General features: G+C 42.4%; 1 protein-coding gene across 1 annotated transcript; it reads right to left on the reverse strand.

The window, feature by feature from the left end:
* Positions 1 to 7454: 7454 nt before the first annotated feature.
* Positions 7455 to 20720, reverse strand: LOC124253014 (lanosterol synthase-like). Its single transcript, XM_046686730.1, has 16 exons — positions 20535 to 20720; positions 19376 to 19514; positions 18803 to 18911; positions 18243 to 18364; positions 17862 to 17958; positions 16822 to 16957; positions 16388 to 16496; positions 15831 to 15949; positions 12805 to 12902; positions 11890 to 11978; positions 11273 to 11373; positions 10085 to 10234; positions 9588 to 9684; positions 8340 to 8763; positions 7807 to 7885; positions 7455 to 7586 (listed from the first exon to the last, which is right to left on the reverse strand). The coding sequence occupies exons 1-16, from the start codon at positions 20718 to 20720 to the stop codon at positions 7455 to 7457; spliced, it is 2187 nt and encodes a 728-aa protein (XP_046542686.1).
* Between the last annotated feature and the right edge of the window lie 3834 nt (positions 20721 to 24554).

Raw genomic sequence — 24554 nt, forward strand, 5'->3', positions numbered from 1 at the left:
ATGTATGATACGACTTCCCTTGTATAGGATATGACTCCTGTTTTTAGAACATGCCTCCCGGTGTGTTGGATATGACTCACCATGTGTTGGATATGACTTCCCCGTATATAGAACATGACTCCAATTGTGTAGATGTGACCCCGTATGTAGGATATGACTCCACGTGTGTAGGGCGTGACAGGATATGCCAGCATTCAGCCTCGACATCATTCTAACTTGCAAAAATACGACAGAAGTATGACAAAAATGCTCAGTGTTGCTTGATCAGACTTCAGTCAACTTTATTGCACAACTTTGGCGCGCCTTCTGCATTAAACTTCCTTTCCAGGACACACATGAGCTCTCTTATAGAAATTCAGCAGAGAGCTACAAAATTTAAATACGGTTTTGTTTGTGTACTACACTAGTAAACAAACATGTCACATCATTCAAAATGAAAAAAGTGCAATTTATACGGAAAGTCTTATAATCAAAAAAATATACATGCATGTATACGTCACGACTACGCTAATACGGATGCAACACACTAACATACGTATCTCCCAGACATGTCTTATTGTATGTTATGTACAGACACAGATCTCAGTGCATATTCCGGAAGGCGTTTCGGACAATAGAGTTTACTTTAGATGCACCCGTCTCTACAATTGACAGGGTGTACTACACTGTTTCCAGCCCGTCAATGGTTGTATAATCGTCTTCTGTCTGCTTGAGATCCAGTGGGTCAGAATGTGGAAGGGATTCGCTCTCACAAGCGTTGACTGTCTCAAGATGAATGACTTCATTTTTATACACTGCACGACCTAGAGTTCGGTAGCTGTCGACTTCATCTGGGACCACAAAGTTGGAGTAGCGAGGTTCTTGATCATGGTCCTTCGTGGCCTTTTTTCTCCTGCAAAAAATAATAATAATGAGAATATTTATAAAGCGCCTTTTCCAGGCTAGATATTCTGCTCAAAGCGCACAATCCAATCAGTATTACCCCGGATAACCCAAGCTGTCTGTTAAGGGCTAGGAGATAAATAGTCTCACGACATAACCATTTTCATCGGGTAGCCATTTTCTGCTGGGTGAGCAGAGGCAATTGTGAACAAACTCACTTGCCTAAGGTGAGACCATATGTATCACACGAGCTTCGCTGTGGACTGAAGTCCTAGAAACTCTGAGGAGTATCACACGACCTGTTTGAGTTGCATGGCTCTAAACGCTTCCATGTTTTACTCAAGCATACATACAGGCAGACTTTGTAAATATTCATCTGTAAACACAACGGAAGCTACACGCTATCTGCAATGTAAATCTAACCATGTGAGTATTTGTGTATTAAAGAATGATCAGTGACAGCAAGAGATCGTTAGACGAAAGTTGTCTCAGGTGTCCATTATACCCGTGGAATCCCGGTTCTCCAAGACTTATGTATAGTCAGCACTATACGCGCCAGTGTGTTTATACACAGTGCTTAGTAGACCTGCATCACTTGGGGCCTTGTCTCCCACATGTGACTGCCACGCCATCATATCACTGGAATACTGTCACAAGCGGCGTTTAAGTGAACCAATTCTCTCACTCCTAGTGAGCTTGCTTTGGAAAGTATTTCAGTTTTGTAAAACAGTGTGAAGAATGACGATATATCCAAATGTTCGTACTTGCCAACCACTCTAATGAATTAACGAAACTGTGTTATTTTGTTTTCCCCAAGATGGCGTAACGAAGTGAATTTTAGAACTTTTAGAGACGAAACTCTGCAAGAGTATTACGACACTACACCTTTAGGTTAACTGCGAATGGTAAAACCAGAGGAAAAGATTACGTACAAGACCAGCGCAAGAATATAAAAATCCGTACCTAATGACAGTGATGATAACTGCTGTTATACAAATTATGATGACAATGACGACGAACGTCACCAAGAACAAGGTGATGAGAAGAGCGTCATCGATGCCTCCAGTCTCTGAAATCAGTGAGTTACAGGTGACATACATACCTTAAGTCAAATAATTGATGATCGACAGGACTTACTAGTATATGGTGACTGTATTACAACGCACACATTACCATGGTTACAAACAAGAATGAATATATACTGTTGGGAATGGCCCAAGTGGTTATTTCGCCGTACTTATAGAACATTTGTATTGGAGTCTGGGGTTCCAAGACCCTTCTGAACTTGACTTTAGTATAACCTAATCCTTGACACAAAGTGAGAGCGTATTTCCAATGGTATTGCTTTCGAAACCGGGGATTTCATGTTTGCCCACATACCTGTGAAATCTTGTGTTGAAGTATTAGGATTGGATGAAGTTGAAGAAGAGTGTGTTGACATCTCTCTCCGTGTTGTGTAATTTGAACTCATGTTGGTTACAGCAGCTGAGCTGATGAATAATGACAACATGGATGATGCTGATGACGTGGTAACAGATGTTGGATTCTTCGTCTTTGCAATCGTTGCAGGTGTTGGTGGTGCAGCCGTTTTTGTGGTGGATAATGCAGTCGGTGGTGTGTTTTTTTCCGGTGATGGGGTCGTTGTTAGCACTAATTTTGACGAAAGTGACAGTTTTAATAATAATCGAAGATGAAAAAGACGAATGGTATTCACTCCGTTACAACCATACCTTGGCGACGGATAGCCAGTATAGACTTCAAGTTGCTCTTAACAGCCTCCGGCTTTCGGCCTGACTGACTTTGAAACAAGTTGGTTAGTCCATGGTCAGAACCTGATATGTGTATTAGGGCGGCGGTGGGGTAGCCTAGTGGTCAAAGCGTTGGCTCGTCACGCCGAAGACCCGGGTTCGAATCCCCACATGAGTACAATGTGTGAAGCCCATTTCTGATGTCCCCCGCCGTGATGTTGCTGGAATATTGCTAAAAGCGGCGTAAAACCAAACTCCGTCAGTCAGTAATATGTGTATTACATGTTGTAGTTCTGAAAAACATTCGCCCATAATTTGATTTCTTGACATCGAGCGTGGGTTCACATATGTCAGCAATTGAAAAACCAAGGATTCTATATCCATATCATGATATTTGTCTACATACCGGTGCTCTCTTGGTTTGGACTGCTTGGAATTGGGGAAGATAATGAAGAGTGTGGTATCGGACTTGTGGTCGTTGTAGTTGTTGTTGTTGATGTTGTTGTTGTTATTGTTGTTGTTGTTATTGTTGTTGTTATTGTTGTTGTTGTTAATGGTGGTGTAGACGTACCTGAGGCTGTGGGTGATGCTGCCATTATGACCAATGGTGAGGTTGCTGGGGGAAGCGACATCGTACGTACTGGTGTTGACAGAGAGAAAAGGGTAATGGTAAACAAAACACATACAAGAAACTCAGTATGTTTCAACAATAATGGACTGGGAACCGCTTTTTCTTCAGGATACCCCATACCCCAATGTATCTGATACTGCAGTTCTGACCACATTTCCGAAAATATATTCATGACATCTAAAGTAGGCTACAAGTGATAAGTAGGTGATCCCCAAACCCAGGATTATACATGTGTCTACAAACCTGTGTTTGCATTTGGTGAAGATGATGAAGAGAGTGATGTCGGACTCTCCGATGTTGATGTCGCTGTAATTGTAGTTCTAGTTGTTGATGTAGACGTATCTGACGCCATAGTCGTTGTAGCCGGTGATGTGGTTAAACTTGCTGCCTCTGACATGATTGCTGTTGTAACCGTTACTGTTGTCGATGTGGCTAGTAGATCAGTAAAACAGAATTATAATTATGTTTACATAAACGTGCTGAGAGGAAATTTGGTAGTACAGAAAAACCCAACCTTCCAAACTACAATACGCTTGTTGCACAGTTGCCAGGTCCTCAAGCTTAGAACTACAATACATGAATAAGGTTGATGATGGGACCATCATTGGTGCTTAACATGAAGACAAAACGTTGGCATCCCCTCTGCCGTTGCTTCCCTTCATGTTTCATGTGCACATGAATCAGAAGTTCTGCTCTGGTTAGATAATTCAATACAAGGTAATTTGACTGAAACTTCAGGTGTATCAATGATCTCGGTGATCTATCAAATTGCCAATTCCCTTCCCCTGATTTACTCACTTTAACTTGGAATAAAAGTGACAAGTGACATCGCCTCATATGTTTCTTATCTAGATCGTTGCATACAGTTTCAGGGCGACAAAAACTGTATGTCAAAAGGGATGATTTCGACTTCCCGGTAGTCGTCGTTCCCTTCATGTTGAGCAACATTCCCACTCCTCTGTGATTTCGTGTTTACATGCTATTTTGTGGATAACGGGATATGTGTTGCATGACGCATAGGGGCAATAACAACACTGATGTGCACTGACATCACTGACATGCAAGCTTGTAAAAATATTAACTTTGTTTTATCCATGCCAAACTTGTCAAAATGTCAACATTCACTATCGAAATACAGGTTCAGATCATAGATTTCGCGGGGTCCCCATGTAAACATATGATGTTATTTCTCTGTTATACGTGGCAGGCTCTCATGAATATGTCATGACATAAGTGTTGACTCCCCCTATAATGATGCAGGTATGAGTCTATAGTGAAACAGTGGTATAATGGTTGACATGACTCATGGATGACCAGGGGCGGTGGGGTAGCCTAGTGGTTACTCCGAAGACCCGGGTTTCATTCCCCACATGAGTACAATGTGTGAATCCCATTTCTGGTGTTCCCCGCCTTGATTATGACACAAGGTGTTAATGAGGTCAGTGATGACTCGAAAAGTCGTAGAAAATTTAATGCCATCTTTTTATTTCCAGGACTATACTGAGTTTGGAAAATCCTGATACTGAACTATAACACTTCGGAACAACTGTGATTGGCACACACATATAATTGTAAAAGGCCATCGAGGCCTTTCTGAACACCGAAGTTCTTACCTTGCGGGGGGCGGTGGGGTAGCCTAATGGTTAAAGCGTTGGCTCGTCACGCCAAAGACCCGGGTTCGAATCCCCACATGGGCACAATGTGTGAAGCCCATTTCTGGTGTCCCCCGCCGTGATGTTGCTGGAATATTGCTAAAAGCGGCGTAAAACCATACTCAGTCAGTCAGTCAGTCAGTCTTACCTTGCGCGAACTGAAGACCGATCACAGTTGCAAAGGCAACGGCGAAGAACGCCATAGTACGTTGGTTCCTATTATATACAATTGTTAAGTTCTCGTTCTAGAATATCTTCAAATATTTCTTTTCAAATCCTGAATGAAAATATCACACGCCACTCACTGACTCTTGCCGTAACACCGACCATGGCACACACAGAGATGCACGTCATCTACAACACATATATACCCGTGTATACCCGTGACAAGGAACTAACGGATACATTGTGTGCAGTATTGGGTAATATGATTTATAATAGTTCTCCGTGTGGTATTGTACCAGTATTCCATTGTAGAAATTGTTATTGGGCCAACAAATCAGAAACGGCGTTAGATGATAGAGGCAAAACATGTCGCGAGATATGAAAAAATCGAACACAAAATGCTTTTGTCATGGAATAGAGTCAGTGGTCGACATTATTTCTATGTGGGAGTTTGGAGGTTGTGGACACAACTGAGATGTTTTATTGCGCTGCTGAGAAGTCTTCTTCTTCTGATCCCGGCATGATCAAGGGAGAAGGGTTGGTTGGCGGGCTTACGTTCGATTAACATCACGAGTGCTTTCCTCTCCTGAATTATTGCTGGACTATTACAATCACTCACTACCCCAGATCAAAGTCCTCATCCTTCCCCGGGCCTACTCATCCTGAGAAGTAGTATTTCAGGTTGCTCTTCCTCTTAGAAGGCGAACACATCGTGTCCTAATACTGTACAAATGTTACTCATCTGCGCTGATTACGGCGTGTACTCACGGAAATGTTGGCCATTAGTTTTGACATCAGTTCATGTATATTTCCATTTCACTCATCACAAACACAGCTGTCAGCTGACTATACACGTTTGTGGTCAGCATCATGATCCAATGTTCTGGAACCACTCCGCAACAGGAAGGTTAAAGCAGATTTCAGGCTCTATTTTCAACATAATCGAGTCGAGGTTGAATCAAGATTGTTCTTGGGTAGAAGGCTTCCTCTTGGTAGTGTGATAAGTCCTCCATTGCAGATATGACGTCCACTCTATTGTTCTAAGGGGACACTTTTTCTCGTAATAGCCCTCACATCTGATACAAGCTCGCTTCCTCGGGTAATTATCTTAATAATGTCCCTCTGTCCCGTGCAATTATCTTAATAACGTCCCTGTGCCCCGGGCATTGTCTTAATAACGTCCCTCTTTTCTGAGGAATAGCCCTTGAATTTGAATTATTACTGGTTTTGATACGACTTCGTCTTGCCATCACTGAATGCGATCTTAAAATATGACATTATTGACAATTTCCAACATGTAGTGCCGACACCCGGTTTCGAACCCGAAACCCTTCGCTTAGTAGCTTGGCGGTTTTGTCCACTAGGCTACGAAGGATCGCTGTGAAGATTGAGACTGTTTGTCGGTATGAACCGTGTGTTGGTCACAAGACGGGTAGTGTAGGCAGCGCACGTGCGTTGCGAGGCGTCGACTGCCAGTCTCATCCCAGTAGATTTCAACAGTAAATACCAAATATTGGTCGGTCTATAAGTTGGAAATAACATGACCCGTGGGCATTATTGAAAAGTAAGCCCTCTTCCCTTGGGAAATGCCCGCGGGCCTCCGACCCTTAGGCATTTCCCGCGGGTCATGTTATATCCTACACGTAATACATCCGAGACAGTTCTCCCTTCTGCTTAGGAATATGATGTACACCGATGATGTTCATGAGGAAATATTCATTGCGCTCACGACTAGTTTTAGTGAGTTTTCCATGACGTTTAGCCTTATGTATTCACGCAGTTGCCTGAGCAGATAAGCATATTAGCTACTGAAGGTCTGAATTCTGTGGAGGTTGTGCACCATTAGGATGTCTTGGAATACAAGAAAACCGACGCCATATTCTTGCCAGGAGTTGGACCAGACAACGTTTTATGTCTCTATCATTCGCTGGCTCAGGCCACTGCATCTATCATTCATCTATGGTTACAAACTACACAACAAAATCAACTGTTTCTGTTAAAAATATGGTAAATCCTCAGGAGAGATGATGGAATTGGATTGCGTCTGTTGCAGATCGTGAAACCTTGAAAGCCAATGTGCTTATACCTTTATCACGATAAACATATGCTTAACATCAGTAGTGTTTGTTTCGGGGTTGCTGTAACATCAGTAGTGTTTGTTTCGGGGTTGCTGTAACATGAGTAGAGTAACTGTAGTGTACATTCCTTGATGATTGTACGTCCTGGAAATCGAAACCAAAAAATGGCACTTTATCCCCTTTGCAAAATATACAATAACGCCTTGATGTACTAAGTATGAAACACACTTTTCCCTGAATACAACGTTTATTAGAATATACAAGCGGTGCGACATTATTCTACACAATGCACACATCTTCAGGAGCACTGAGCAAGGGGGTTGTCTGCATACAGCCGGCTGAATCGTCCCAGTGTCCAGATGGAGAAGATGTTGCGGTAGCTGTCGCTGTAGATGGCGCCAGACTTTGCAAATGCTCCATTCACACCCTCCTGCAATGTTTTTGAAAACATATAATCTCCATTTCGAATTAGAGAGGAAATAAGCGCTATCTTAAAGTAATACTGGAGTGGATGGGTTGCAATGATTGTAAGCCGCTTTTAGCAATATTCCAGCAATATCACGACTAGTATGCAAAGACCATGTACACAGTTACTGGTTCCAGAAACAACTTCCATTGAACACACAATACCAGGGGCTGGTGGCACCCACCTGTGGCCAGTCTCCGTTGTTCAGCTGACGAGACATGATAGATCGAATCCCCCTTTCCATCACGTTCATATCTGGGTACCTGTAAGTTGAAAGCAGAATATAGAATACCAACTGAAGTTGGGCTTCATTTTACTTGCCCTGACGACAACAGGGTGCTGGGTGAAGCCAATACTAAATAGGTTCATTGCAAAATATTAAAACATTTATTCAAGGGAACGTTGGAGCAAATGTCTGATGCACACATCATTTATGAGCTACCTGGGCTAGGGAATTTGAGTAGGGGTGGTTTGGCAGATCCTAGGACTGTCGAATATTTTGCCAACAATGTGTTTTTATTTATAAAATAAGAAAAGATGGAATTGTACAGTTGTTTCCTAAATGTGATAAATGTTTTACTTGTCCTTAGTTTTATCATTATCAAGATACCATTTCACCCACCCCCACTCCCCGATCCACCCTTTCTACCTCATGCCCACTGTCGTGCTATCGAGCACAGGTACAGATCAACCAAAACCAATAATAAATCCTCTTACCTGGCCGCCATTAATCCCAGCAGAGCCCAACAGGTATTTAAGATACAGGAGCTTTCACTTTGAACATATTGCCCCTGTTCACATGACTCAAAGTCCTCGCCCCAGCCTCCGTCCTCCATCTGTTTACTGACCAGGAAGTCGCACCCTCTCATCACAGTTTCCGGGGCATATTGTCCATAATACCTCTCTCCCATACAACTGAAAGCTTCCAGCGCGAACCAACCAGCATACGTGAAACAGACCCCCCACGACCCTTCCCAGGAGCCATCAGGGCGCTGTTCCTTTGTGATGAAGTCTAATCCATTCTTGATTGTCATCCTTATTTCCTCTGCCCTGTAACCCGGATACTCATCTGTGAAGAGTTTGAGCGCCTGTATGACAGACGAGGTACACTCCACATAGGTGTAGTCCACCATGATGTTGCCTGAAACCGTGTGGACGTGGGTAAGTCATGACGTACCTCATCGTACCATTCTACTGATATACATCAACTCTTTTTGTTAAGCTCAGTTAAAACCCACAACCCCGGTTTGCATCAATGAGAGCCATCTGATATCTGACAACATCTCCAAATGGTTTGTGGAATATTGTCTGTCACTTCTTTCCTGAACGACAGCCTCGTTATAGAAACACTTGCTTCTACCAGGTGTTAATCTAATACCGCCGCCTTCCAGTAGAAGAGTTCGATATATTCTTGATTCGATCCATCCTTTAATTTCATTCACTACAGAAGGCGACCATGATGAGATATTTTTTAAAGTTTTTGGGGCCGTGAAAATAATGGAAACAGTTATGGCGGTGGGGTAGCCTAATGGTGAAGCTTTGCTCGTCAACAGATCCCTAAGGAATATGTGCGAGGGACAATCATTTTAAGTCAAGTATATAGATATGATAACGATATCATTATATTTATTCGAAAAAAGGTAATTATATAGTTATCAAACGACACATTGTGACACAAATAATGTGGCAGTATAATCAAATGTATGTTTACCCTTAATTTCTCATTCATTATAAGGGCCATGGGGTAGCCTTTTGGTTAAAGCGTTGGCTCGTCACGCCGAAGATCTGGGTTCGATTCCCCACATGTGTACAATGTGTGAAACCCATTTCTGGTGTTCCATCCAACCCCCAACCCCACCCCCGGTGATATTGATGGAATATTGCAAAAAGCGGTGTAAACCATACTCACTCTCTCTATACTATCTCTCAATGTTCAATCAGCACAGCAGCTGTCGGGCTACCTACCATATATCTCCGATGGGTTGAAGAGCTCGAGCCAAGGTGGTCCTCTTGTTGTCTCGTAAGAGGCGAAGCCTCCATCTGCACAGCGCATGCCCAGTAACTGTCACAGGAAGAAGATTCCAACATTGTACATTTCCTTAATGGATAAGAGAGCTTTCTGAAAATCTAGGCCCTGGTTTTCAGTTGGAGATAACCACTAGTGCTTAATACAAACGACACAAGTCATTCACGACGAAATTTATAAATTGAGTAAGGTACACGTTTTTAAAGCAAGTTGGATGTTATTTATTTAACAGCCTCACTTACTCTTTTATAGAGGCAATACAAGGTGTTAATGATATGATTTGCATATCTTTTAGTGTTAGAACGATTATACAAGTATTGTATATATAGTGATGTGACATATATTTATTATTAGTTTAAAGTACGGCCACAACAAAGACCGCATTATTACACAATATTACTGATAAAATTTATTTAATATGACTAAATCTACATACCATATCGACTGCATCACAAAGCTTGTGCCTCGGAACCGGCTGACTCAGCACAACGTGCCCTCCCTGTGTCACGAGGATGGCTGAGAGACTCTCAGCCGTTGTGTCGCTTACAATCCAGGAATTTTCTCTCGTGGAGAAGGGAAACCCACCCTGAATATGAGGCGATAGTCAAACGTTGGTTAGACAGGATTTTGAACAGAAAATGCAAAACGTACATAAAAGGTATTTGAGCCACAAATTTGTAATCACAAAGGAAACACTAATGGAGTAACTGATATCATGTATATGTTACGATACGACACTAAAACAATTCATGTTTAATTTCAAACACCAGGCGGTTGATTAACAATGGATTGTATCTGTGGGTTCGAAGCGACGATTATCTCTTCATTATATGGTGTGGTTCCTAAAACAAGTAAATACATACAGTGGACGTAATTTGCTTTCCATTATGCCAACACACTAAATAGAATGTAAGTCTGCAACGCTTCAGCGTTGTCTCTGTTATAATGTGGACAATGGAACCTTCCCTTCCTTCGACTATTAGTTTGTGGGACTTAGATTTCGAACATGTTAGGTAACTTTACCTAGTGTACTGTCTGATCCACACGGTATGTACGTGTCACGACGCGTATTCAGGAACCACTGCAGTACCATGATGACACCCGGTGTTCATAAAATGCCAACCATCTCCTACTACTGCGTTACACGTTATTTGACACTATTTCCGTTGCCTAATGACTACAGCAGAGCCATGGCACCCGGTGTTCAACCAACTCCTACTACTGCGTTACACGTTATTTGACACTATTTCCGGTTGCCTAATGACTACAGCAGAGCCATGACACCCGGTGTTCAACCAACTCCTACTACTGCGTTACACGTTATTTGACACTATTTCCGTTGCCTAATGACTACAGCAGAACCATGGCACCCGGTGTTCAACCAACTCCTACTACTGTGTTACACAATATTTGATACTATTTCCGTTGCCCAATGACTACTGCAGAGCCATGACACCCGGTGTTCAACCACCTCCAACTACCGTTCCACATTATTTGATACTATCTCTGCTGTTCAAATATTACTGCAGAGACATGACACCCGGTGTTCGTGAAGTGCCAACCAACCCGCCCACCAACAGTGCAGTATTTCCCAGTGTGCCTGTGTGGAGGACTACAACTATACCTTACTCTCCTGGCGGTAGTGGTCCCTGAAATTGTCGACGTTGTGCTGTATCTGGGAGTCCCTGAGGAACGAGTGGGCCTTCTGTAGGCAGGACTTGAAACCTTGACCCACGCCGTCCGCCTGGACACATGTATAGAATGATATGGGAAGGGTATTCCTAGGTGTAGTTACATGTATGTTTGAACAAAGACCTGGTAATCTAGGTAAACTTCAACCATTTCTGGAACTGCCAAAAGAAAGTTCAGTAGCATGGAACCCTAACAGTAAATGAGGTGATCGTTATTCATGTGACGAGGTTCATAGTACTCAAACAGTGATATGCTGGTAGCTTCAGGAAATACTAGGATGAAGCAAAGCCTCAGTGATCAATACGCATTACACAATTACAAGATAATCCGGGGGCGCACACTCTTGAGAAATAAGGAAAAGGGGCGTGGTGCGCACCCCTGTGCCCCACCTATGAATCCGCCTATTAGTACATCTTACCATAAGTGAACAGTCCCCACAAGCACCTTAGGCATAATTAAACCAGAGTTCTGAGAACCTGTATCCATAAAGTATGTCCACTTCCCTTACACGTTATACTGGCTGAGAAACTGTTATATCTGTGTCATCACCCACCTCATTGAAAGCTAGAACAGCGAGTGCAGTATCCCATATGTGTGATCCATTGTAGTCCTGGAGCTTCATACCATCTCGGCCCAACCTGTTGGATGATGGTAGTATATGATCACCATGGTATTTCAAATTGTAACAAGCAGTGTTCAAGGCTTCACAAGATCTCAGGTGTGGAATCTATGATTTTAGATACGATATTTTGTATTGCTCTAAAACTATTATGTTAATGTTTTTTCGAAGGGTTCGGGGACGGAATTTAACAATATGTTTGCAATATTTGAAAACCTGAAGAATAAAATGAAGAGTTTGGTAAGGGCGCTTTGATTTGTTCGTGTGTATGTTGTTTAACGCAATCAGCAATATTTCAACTATGTGGAGGTGGTCCGTTAGAACGAGTCTCGACCAGACAATCCAGTGACTGACATGATGAACACCTATCCACGCAGCTTGGATACCATGGTGTGCATCGACAAGTGGGCAATCCTGACGATCCGAACACGTCTAGGTCCCTTCATTTATAGCAGGAGAGGATGGGGTGTTGATGGGGATTGGGATGGGGGTAAGCGATGGTAACAAAGGATGACACACCGGGGGTCACCAACATTTGTCACAACTAGATGAGATGGGGTAGCTGAGCGGGTATGAACAACTAGAAACTTCTTGGGGACCAGTTCAACACCTGGTCCTCAGTAAGTGAATGTAGCTTTACCCAGCTTAAGCAATATTCCAGCAATATCACGGTTGGGTACACCAGGAATTTGCTTCACATATCGTACCCATGTGGGGAAACAAACCCGGGTCTTGGCTGTTACGAGTGAACGTTTTAACCACTAGGCTACCCCACCGCCCCCAATCATCAAGTTTGGAGGACGTTTTGAGATGTGAAGAATAACATTTGTAATGTAACTACCAACCACAGGTAATCCCGAACTCTGTCGCGATGCTTCTTGAAGGCATCAGACTGGCTGCCTTCCTCCATCCAGCGTATCAACATATGCAGCAGCTTGTTCACCTGTCACAATCACAGGAGATGAAGGGTTGGGCAGTTGTGCTGGCGATGGCCTCTCACTAATGTGTTTTCAAACATATATGTACAATAAAAGCACATTGTCATATGGCGGCGATATTAATTCGTTGCAGTGTAGTAGTGTGACAGTGTGGAGGTGTGACAGTGTTGTAGTCTGACAGTGTGGTAGCCTGACAATGTGGTAGCCTGACATACGGGTAGTGTGACAGTGTGGTAGTGTGACAGTGTGGTAGCCTGACATACGGGTAGTGTGACAGTGTGGTAGTGTGACAGTGTGGTAGCCTGACATACGGGTAGTGTGACAGTGTGGTAGTGTGACAGTGTTGTAGTGTGACAGTGTTTTACTGACAATTGTAGCGTGACAATGTTGTAGTGTGACAGTGTGGTAGCCTGAGAGTGTTGTAGTGTGGAAGTGTGACAGTGTGGTAGTGTGACATTTGTAGTGTGACAGTGTTGTAGTGTGTAGTGTGACAGTGTCGTGGTGTGACAGTCTGGTAGTGCGACAGTGTTTTACTGACAATTGTAGCGTGACAATGTTGTAGTCTGACAGTGTGGTAGCGTGACAGTGTCGTAGTGTTACATTCTTGTAGTGTGATTTTGTTGTATATGACAGTGTGGTAGTGTGACGGTGTGATAACGTGACAGTGTGGTAGTGTGACAGTGTGGTAGTGTGACGGTGTGATAACGTGACAGTGTGGTAGTGTGACTGTGTTGAAGTGTGACATTGTGGATACGTGTATGTGGTAGTGTGAGTGTGATAACGTGACAGTGTGGTTGTGTGACAGTGTGGACGTTATTTGATACAAACATTAACTGCCTGTGTTACGTCATAAGCATGCACGGTATCGACAGGTGAAATTGACACCTGAGCACACGCTCGGGCGAGGGGTCATCTCAATATATGTTTTCTGCAAAATGTTGAATATGTGTACGTATAGTATACGTATCGGTTATGTAAGGGATCAGTTGTGTATGTGTATTTGTTTTGAAATAAACATACGAATTACTGTACACTGGAAAGACTCCTATCACTTGTGTTATCTTATCGATTGATTGTAGAAATGTGCAACGTTTTAATAAATGTTTTGCATGTCAACAGTATATTTCATTGAAAAAATATGGATATAATTCGGTCAGTTTCATCTAGTTGTGAACATTGGCCAAAGATTTAACGAAGTCACTGGTGTAGCTTCTTTAGAATATATATATTTTTCTTCTCATAAAGTTTGTAGACCGCCCGTCTAAGTACTCCCTTGTCAAAGTTGTCAAGGATGGTTTTACGTCCCGGTTTTGCATTTGAGACGGTCCCTCACTTGTCTGATTTGTTTACAATATTGTAAACTTGTTGGTAAGACATGCCAACAGCTCTACAAGTTCTGTAATAAACCCTTTCTAAACTAATGAAAGGTTTACCTCTGTCTTTTTTAAGCAGAAAAAAACTATAAACCTTTACAACAATTGACTGCAAATCGTTGGCCATAGTGGACGCTGTGATAAAGATGTGCATGCATGACGGGAAACCTTTTTATCAAGACTTAACATTTATATTAATATTTCTTCAATAAAGAAACGATAATTAAGTAAAGTAACACAAACATTCAACATTTATTTGTTTAAGAAAAACGTTAATTCATATTTTTACACCACCTGTATTATTAGCATAAATGTAAAGACTATTTCAGATTTCTGTTGTTGAACTCTGAAAAAATCTTAAGTTGCTGTTTTGGTACCAAATTCTCTCCTGTAAACTGCCCTTTAAATAAATGGGAATGTTAAATCGGTTGAAATAAAAATTAGGTAGACAATAGACGAGTTGATATATTGACAACATAGTAAATGTATCACCTTTATAAAGATATTAAGGCTAAAAAGCATTTTTCTAGCAATTCCGACAGTACTTTAGTACATGCTCAAGGCGCTGGTATTTCCCTCGATCACTGGATGTCAGTCTCAACGGCACATCGTATTATCAATCTCAACTCCCCAGGGATCATACAACTCTTGCAGCCACAAGGCACACCGAGTTTTACGGCTTTCTCATCCTTACGAGGTACCTATTCACAGCTGGGTGGACCGGGACACATAATCACAGTACCGTGTCAAAGTATTACTGCACGTTGCTGTACCCGCAACCAGGTGTTTGCACTATACATGTTGCCACCATCTGGTCATATACCAACGGATTTGTGGGTTCTTTTTTAAGTGCACAAGGTTGTGTACTGTACACTAGGGGTTGTGACAACACTGAAAGAGTCTGCACACAAAGTTGACTCCAAGGTTATTACACCCGGTCACAAATGGGCTCGATCCCGGCACCTCAAGCTCGTTGGATCAGTAGCCTGGCGCTTTAGCCAGCTCGCCCACCGCGTGGTAGTGCGACATTGTTGTAGTGTGACGGTGTGATAACGTGACAGTGTGGTAGTGGGAACGTGTTGATACATGAATGTAGCAGTGTGGGTGCGGTATCGTGACAGCGTTATAGTGTGACGGTGATAACGTCATAGTGTGACCGTGTGATAACGTGACAGTGTGGTGGTGTGGCTGTGTTGTAGTGTGACTGTGTGGATACATGAATGTGGTAGTGTGACCGTGTTGACACGTGAATGTGGCAGTGTGGGTGTGGTATGATAACGTGATAGTGTTGTAGTGTGACCGTGTGATAACGTGACAGTGTGGTAGTGTGACCTTGTGGACACGTGCATGTGGCAGTGTGGGTGTGGTATCGTGACAGTGTGGTAATGCGACGGTGTGATAATGTGACAGTGTGAGTGTGGTAACAATTAGCATGATAGTGTGTCAGATTAGCGTAGTGAGATAGCGTGACAGTACATTGGCGTGACTGTGCGGTAGTCTAACGGTGTGGTACCGTGACAATGTGGTGATTTAGATATATAGAGTAAGTTCTCCACAAACCGGGCCCAGGCCTGTGAAGCTCGTGGCGTCGTCATCAGCACAGATATGATTGTAGCAGGTCTGTACAGCTGTCTCTCTGACAGACGGAACACAGCATAGCTCATACAAATCCAGGGCACCTGTAAGTAACAATTAGACGGTATGATAGGAATGTCAGTACAATTGGTTATAACCCTACTACTCTATACCTAACACTGAAGAATTACTTTAATGTGGCATGGCATTTGTCGGTGTTTCGCTTCCTCGCATACATGAACATTTATTACTAGTACTTTTCAATTACAAATTATGTCTGACACAACCTTCTCTTGAATCAATTAAGAATTTACAAATCAGTTTCCATCGATTTGGATAATCTGATAGCCTGTATTGAAGGTCACATGTGGCTACATTAGTTCACTTCCTGTTGACACCATGTGGCCAGCATATATATCTTACATGTGACCATCGAGTAAAGATAATTAAATCAGGCTATCATCTGATTGCAAAACACGATGACAGAATACATAATGAATTTTTAACTGCCAAATTATCAATTATACTTTAGCTGTACGTACGAAATGTTAGGTTACAAATCCATGATCTGGGAACAAATTTATCGGCAAGGCTGACGTTCTCCCTGTGATTCTTCCAGTCGATGCGATTGTAGTCTTCACTGTACAGCTCCTGCAATAGGACTATAATCATCATCTTTATCACAATCATTGTCATCATCAACAGCATTATCATCCAAACACACTCTTTCATCGTCTTCCGTAACCACATCCCTTTCCTTATCATCGCCATTGTTGTTTGTGCCTGGAAAGTGTTGCGGATTTAGAAGGGGTATTTTTCACAATGGTTTGGGTTTAGTAAGGTAGATAAAGCGATGACTAGAAACTAATTATTAGCTCTCATTTCCCGGGTTGAATAACTATCCTTAATATTTTAGAACTATGCTTAAATATTCTGAAATTAGCCGAGAGCTTTCCCACGATGGTGCTATTCCTACCTTCCGCAACGACCGAATGAGGTCATCTTCTGCAGTTGTAAATCTCTTCCCGTAGAGGAAGGCCATCGACAGGTAGACCATTCGAGTGTGGCACCACATCTTGGAGGGATGGAAGGGCAGCCACTCAGGCAGCAGCCTGGTGGGAATAGATCATTCTCAGATATAAACAGTAAGTCTACAGTCTGTGTTACTACTAACCACTATCATAAGAAGAAGATTGCCAGATATCATGTTTTATATCTGCGAACATACACAACATAGGACGTCCTGCTCAAGTTATCCTTTCTTCGATTATCCTCGACCCATTAGTGAAGATGCAACACCGGAGTCAAATGAGTCTTTAGCTATCATACACCTATATCCCGACATGCACCTATATCCCGACATGCACCAACCGGTGCAGTGAGCTGCCATGCACCTTGGCTACAAGTCGAAATATATACCACTAGGTTCAAAGTTGATTTTATTTTTAGCTGTCATGAAGTCTTTGAAATGCAATTAGAGGCTTGTACAACAGGAAAACGTGATGCTTTTGCACGGAGAACAAGAAAAGTAATGTTATCCGCAAAAAGTGTCACGTACTCATGCAACACATCTACAAGCCGATGTACATCAGCGGGTTCAAATGTGACTTGTAGCTACCATACACCTGTAAATAACCATTTAGTATCAGATTGACAGTGAACCCGCTTCTCTCAATCACGACAGCGCTGTATCACAATATACCCGTGACGGTCCGGGTTAGAATTGATCCTCAGTAACCCATGCTCTTCGTAAGAGGCGACTAACGGGATCGGGTGGTCAGGCTCGCTGGCTTGGTTGACACATGTCATCGGTTACTAATTGCGCAGATCGATGCTCATGATCTCTGGATTGTCTGGTCCAGACTCGATTACTTACAGACCGCCGCCAGATAGCCGGAATATTGCTGAGTGCGGCATAAAACTAAACTCACTCACTCACTGCATCACAATAGAGTCGTTCCTCAATAACACACGCGACAAGACACAACCGCAGCAGTTTCTTGTGTGACTACACACCACATCTCTGGAAACATGGAGTGCACGCCATCCCAGCTGTAGACGTTGAGGACCGACAGCAGCACCTTCCCCCAGGTCGGGACAGACACAGGACCTCCTGGGGATCGCACACACGTCATATGAAATAATACTGCTCCCTAGGGATATTTGCTAACACTATGTTATGACGGCGTCTTTCTTCAGTTTCGACGCTTATGTTGCCACATAGTACTAGCAAACATTTAGAAAATAATTCAACAAGCTGTTTTCATAGAGTGTCTGTACTTGGAATTGTTGTAACTTAGTAAAACAATTTACCAGATTCAAGCTCCAATGCGATAAGAATGTTATGAAAATATTCATATATGTTAAAACAAATATGCTGACAATTAAAACACTCACCTAGCTGTTGAATCAACTGCTTTGCTCGACGAAGATCGGGATCGTTGGCGCTAATCCCGAGTAGCCTGAGGCATACATAGCCGAGAGTGCAGCCCATCACAGATGGGGGACTAGCTTTGTGACTGTAAGAGAAACAGATACATCTCGTGTTAATCTGAGGCCGGTACAGAGAACAGCTTAATACAGTAGAGAGAAACCAGCAGTCTGCTCCTGTGTTATCCCGAGGCTGACCAAAAAACACAAACATCCTAAAGACGCAGTCTGATCCCTTGATATCCCAAGGCTGTCACTGGCCAAAAACCGCCACCAACCTACTCATCCTGCAACATAATCCACTGCAATTCCGAGCCTGAAACACACCAGAAAACACACCCAAGACAGCGACACAGTCTGATCCCTTGTCATACAGAGGCTAAAACAGACCAGAAAACACATGTCGGGACAAATAGATCCTTGCCCGAGATGAGGATTCTTGTTCGAGATAAGGAGTCCCAGTTCGAGGTAAGAGAGGCCCAAATCGAGAGGAAGTTCGATATAAGTTCGATAAGTTATGTACTTACAGACCCCAGCCTCCATCAGGACACTGCACGGACCTCATGTAACGGATCATCTCCAGCTTTTGCGGGTCGGGTGCAGGGGCGTCGGTGATGTAGCTGACGATCACGTAAACTGAAACGTTGAGGGCAAAGAGTGAGCGTGTACAGTTTTACGCCGCTTTTAGAAATATTCAAGCAATATCACGTAGGGAGACACCAGAAATGGGCGTCACAATATGTACCCATGTGGGGAATCGAGCCAGGATCTTCGGCGTGACGAGCGAACGCTTTAACCACTAGGCTACCCCACCACCGAAACTTCTCTGAGAGGCTTCATGAACTTCGATGTGGAAACGGTGATATACAGTCGACAATGTCAGCGAGTCTGACCGTTGGTGGCATCCTACGAAAAGCTTTGGTTGATGAAGAACAATCCTAACTCTATCTCGATCTAATGAAACACGAAATATGTACAGTTTTCGATCACAGGCTCACACGTTCTAGGCATGAAGATATTTCCTTATATCGGTTAAGAGAAATACGCATGTTATTTGGTGTAAATCCTTACAGTGATTTCATACTGATGCTTCATCTCACCTGGAAGAAGAAACACCTGCGCGCTGTATTCGTGAGGCCAGTGCCCGTCATCGGCCTGTAACCCAGCGTAGAACCTCATGCCGTTATAGGCAGCCTCCTTGGCGGTGCCGGCTGGGGGAAGCGGAGGAGCATCCTCGGTCTGCAGAGAGGAATTTGTTGTTGTGTATGATGGGCGAGTTATCTTGGTGGTATCGTATGTATCAAAATATGTCAGATGAAAGTCCCGTAGGTTTACACGTCGACGTTATTGTGTCGTTTTAATTACAATGAATGCAATTTCTTATTTTGACTTGTCGTTTTTCTTCAGATAAACAGTTGACTTGCCTTCATGTGTTTGTGACGGATGCCCCCGGTGGGGCAGAATATGCTCACATTTGTTCTGGAACATCTAGTATTATCAGTATATGGTATTGAACTACATGTTCCTGATAAAGACTGAATGGTAACAAGTTACTCTGCTGTGGGAGTCATGACTTATGGATGTGGAAAGTGATTTGTGCCTTTTGTCAGTGTGACGCAGAATAGGGTCTTACACCTGGTTCCTCAACTGGCAAAAGGAAACTAATAGGACATAACAAAGGCCACGACACGTGACTTCGGGAATGGTCTGCAGCCACAATCACCAATATTCAGCTTCGTACATGTTCAGTCGGGAGCAGAAAAACACAAAACCTGAGCTGATTAGCAAAGTTTTGGGCATGGCGAAATGCAACCTAAACACCTTATTGTCTTAAGACGTCTCTAATGCCATGGTTTTTTAAAGGAATTTAAACTGGGTAAGTATCAGGAATATAATAAAAGCCCTATGTAACATGATATTATTCCACCGTGTCTGTCCTGTCAGCGTTATTCCCTCTGACTACGTCACCGAATGCCATTCCAGCGTTGCCCGATATGTATGAGTATTTACGCATGGGTTGCTAACTAAATAGGAATGTTTGGGTCAAGGTCGGCATACTGGCGATGCACATTCTACCAGGGATCAGCTCAATGCGAGTGTATCTGTACCAAAATGGTTCCTCTCTAGAGTATTTAGGCCCAAAACGTTGTCATGGCCAGTAAACTGACGCGCATTGCCCCAGGGTCCCTCCATATATGACTGTTTCTGGGCTAAACACCTTCCTATCTGTGAGCGTGTGGTCATGGCTACCATACTGACCGTATCCAATCCAACAGCGTTCCTCTCTATGAATGTCTGGGGTCTGTCTGGCTCCTCGTCGACGTACACCCACACATGACGACTCCCCTCCCCCATCAGACGCCACCGTGTCAGGTCAGTTGCTGGCGGTGTTACCCGGGGACCGTGACGGTTCCTCCTCATGGTGTTCAGGTACGTCGCCGACATGACAGCAGCTATTTACACAACTTACATCAAATAATGCATATATGTTATATATAGCAGTGTACCGGGGCCATTTTTCATTACTTGAGACAACTTCTTCCGAGATATGATTATCAGACTGATTATTGAGGTTATCAACAGATCTACCCACGAATGAAGGAGTACGCCGCTTTCAGCACTATTCCAGCAATGTCAAGGAGGATGGCATCAGAACCGGGTTTCACACATTGTGTTCATTTGAGGATCGAACCCAGCTCTAAGGCGTGACGAGCGAACACTTTATGCTTGGCCCCTATCCACAAGGTGAAATGGTTTGTATATATAATATTTTCTGTCAGACATCTGTTCTGAAAGGTTTTGTGGCACGGATGGCCCAGTTGTCTGCGGTGTTGCAATTAGCTGTGCAGAGTTGCTTCCCTTGGGCACACATAAACCTATGGCTGTAGGTTCGAATCCCGGTTGACGAAAGTGGTAAACGTCTACGGCTTGCATGACTTCGGGCTATCGCCATATAATTCGAGGAGAGTTCAAAACGGCTTTATACCTAAAACTCTAACACGCTCAGAAAAGTTTCGATATCGCAATATTTGTGTTCTTTATCATGCAAAATAATGTTGATAACAAGTCTTATTTAGTATTTTACAAAACTCACGATGTTAATTGTAAATTGTACAACATATTTCAACACAAATCGCTCCTATAATCGTAAACATCTTCATTTTGTTTCTGTATCCACATTTACTTCAGCACAACCACATTTCTGGTGTCCCCCGCCGTGATATTGCTGGAATATTGCTAAAAGCGGCGTAAAATCAAACTCACTCACTCACTCTGCACAACCATCACATCTTGCTTGCTATTGCTGTACACCACACGCTCCTGAACGGAGACAGAAACGATCTTTCTCACCTCACCACACCTCATATCAAACCAGTATGGGAGACCTTGACATTGCACACAGAACCATTGATAATAATAATAATAATAATAAATAATAATTTATACAGCGATCAATCCAACCACTAAGTGGGTGCTCAAATCAGTACAGTTGCAGATATTTGACATTGTAATATAATTATTCAATATTCTGACTCAGAACACTAAAATATAGCCTGTATTGTGAGAAGTTGTCAATTGTGACCTACCTCAACTCGAACACGTTGGATAACTAATGAATATCAATGCATATGACGGCTATTGAAGTACTCTTTAATATCAGTTGCAGACATCATGCTGAGAAATGACAATTGACATCACTTCATTAATTGGTCAGACTGTTATCTCTGTTTATAACGCTCTCGTTAGCTATTAGACTCGCCCTCTCTCTCTTCAAAATAGTATCATTGTAAAACAATATTTTAGAAATGTTTGACCGTGATGGTGTCTTGTAAGTATCAAATTGTGTACATCTTTCATCTTCCTAGAAAGTTTATTGGTAATTAGCGAATACTTTGCAACGAGATTCCTTACACATTTAGCCATCACTGAACCAGCATATGTTAAGGGGATGGGTTTCACTCCAATAGAGGGCGGTGGGGTAGCCTAGTGGTTAAAGCGTCCGCTCGTCACGCCGAAGACCCGGGTTCGAAATATTGCTAAAAGCGGCGTGAAACTAAACTCACTCCAATAGAAACACACACCAACAACATACATGACTTAAAGCATGACATCAAAACAAGCCATCCCTTTATTCCACACAAGGAACCAGCCAGTGGTACAGTATACTATGTTTCGGTTATATAAACAAATAAACTGTAACAGATGAACCACTAGCCGGTATACTACTTACTCCGAGGTACTTAAAAATGTGGATTTCATTTACTTTAATGGTCTTCAAAAATATGTCGTGCGTCATAAAATGGATAGGGTATACAATATTAAAGTATTTGCCTGACATTTCTTATCCAACCATCTTGTGGATTATTAACTGCAAAAGAGCAGCCGTACTTTGTTATGTCTTTCTCACATACAAGCGAGAGACCAGACAGGCGAAAAAAATATAATTAAACATAAAAAGACTTTTCACTAATTGTGGAACTTATTTAATTATTGATCTCTAGAAAATAGTCTCTAACAGAATGAAAATTCACTGTCGGTCCTGGAATACAGCGTTTATGAAAGAAACTACACGTTTAGCTGTTCAAATCGGGTACATTCGACCCCGTTCTTTACGAATCAGAAATATTGGGTTTGCATCATCTAGAACATGAACATCTATTTTTTAATAGTTCTCAAACACTGAGTCTCTCGCCATAGTATCACTGACTTTCTGGTTGTGTGTGGTTTTCTTTACCTCCTTGGCCTACACCAACTGTTGTTGTAGTCATGGATACATACTGTACGTGAAACTCGGTTTAGACCATTTTATGATTATAATAATTACTTTCTAAACACACAGAAATACATTCCAGTTTAACCCTATGAATTGTCACACGATTTCTTTTCAAGTATCGCCTCGGCTTGACATAGATATTGCAACTAACTTTCTGGGAGACAGTATGCAACACAGAGGTCACAATTAAAAATGTTTATTCTGAGGTGTACACACAAAATGATACATTTTCTGGACTATGTCAGATATTACTTAGTGATGTGCTGGTCAAACTGTTTTAATGTTTAATCAGCTGATCGCAAGTGAAGCCCGTGACACGTGTGCCCATAAAGTGTTCATTAAAGCCAGCTGGGCGCAGTGAGGAGCATCTTACTAAACTCCGTGGGGCGCCAAATGGAATAAACAATAGTTTATTCAATTTAATTTAATTAAATTTAACGCAGATGTTTATGCGTGAAGGGCCATGTTCGTCTTAGGTATACATTTCTAGCCTTGAAGGCATCTCTTGAATTGTTGGTCTGAATGTCAAACTTTATATCTGTTTAGTATGTATGGTTTTCGAATGTCTTTGTCCCTTTAATTTAAATGAAAATGGAGAAGTTTGATTATGCCAGGAGCACATGAGCGGATCAAGGGTCAGAGGTGCAAATAATATGTGATCCTACGATCGTCATTCGGCCTTTGCAAACATCACGAGATGCTGGGGGCCTCTTCTGTCCAGTAATTCGACTCTAAGTAAGATATTCCTATTCAAAGACAAAACAGCTTGCAGTTCAAAAGTTTATTTTACACAAATACATCCAAATCGTGGAGAGAAAATATTAACGACAAAAGTGAATCAAAATATATAATTTCTCCTTGATGATATAAAACATGAAATCGATATACACATATCTCAATGATTCTTATAATCTAAACACATAAATATATCTCTCATCATAAGAAGGACTGTGTCGTGCGCATTTCGTCAAACTATAACAAGCCGCACTCAGCCATGTCCCACCTACGTGACAACCTGGAAATAATCGAGCATAGACCAGATAAACAAGTTATTATAATTATTAGCAAACGTTCAACGTCACCAGGTACGATGACACCCATTTGATTAATTAAGTCACCGAGCATGTCCGCCTGGTCATGTTAGTTAGTTAGTTAGTTTCTTAGTAAGTTAGTTATTGGGTATCAATTCTAAGGGGTATATGTGTGCCATAGAATAGTATATGTACATCTGAGCGAGGCAGAAGCTGGAAGTACCTTTCTTTTATCTTCATCGTGAGCTGGTTAGCGAACTGTCAAGTGTAGTGTGCCGCCCCCTTCTTATATATTGAGACAATATTGCCCTGATCTGTTCAGTCTCAGATAATTCATCACAAACTTTGGGCAACATACATACTAACATACTAAAATAAAATCCTGACCAGCAGATAGTCTTGACCAGGGCCTCCTTTCACAAAGCACTAAGGTGATCGTAAGTCACTAAGGTAACCTTAGTGCAATGTTAAAGA

The sequence above is a fragment of the Haliotis rubra genome, unplaced genomic scaffold, assembly GCF_003918875.1.
Source record: "Haliotis rubra isolate DU_JTF1 unplaced genomic scaffold, ASM391887v1 Scf53, whole genome shotgun sequence".
In the NCBI taxonomy this organism is placed as follows: Eukaryota; Metazoa; Mollusca; class Gastropoda; order Lepetellida; family Haliotidae; genus Haliotis; species Haliotis rubra.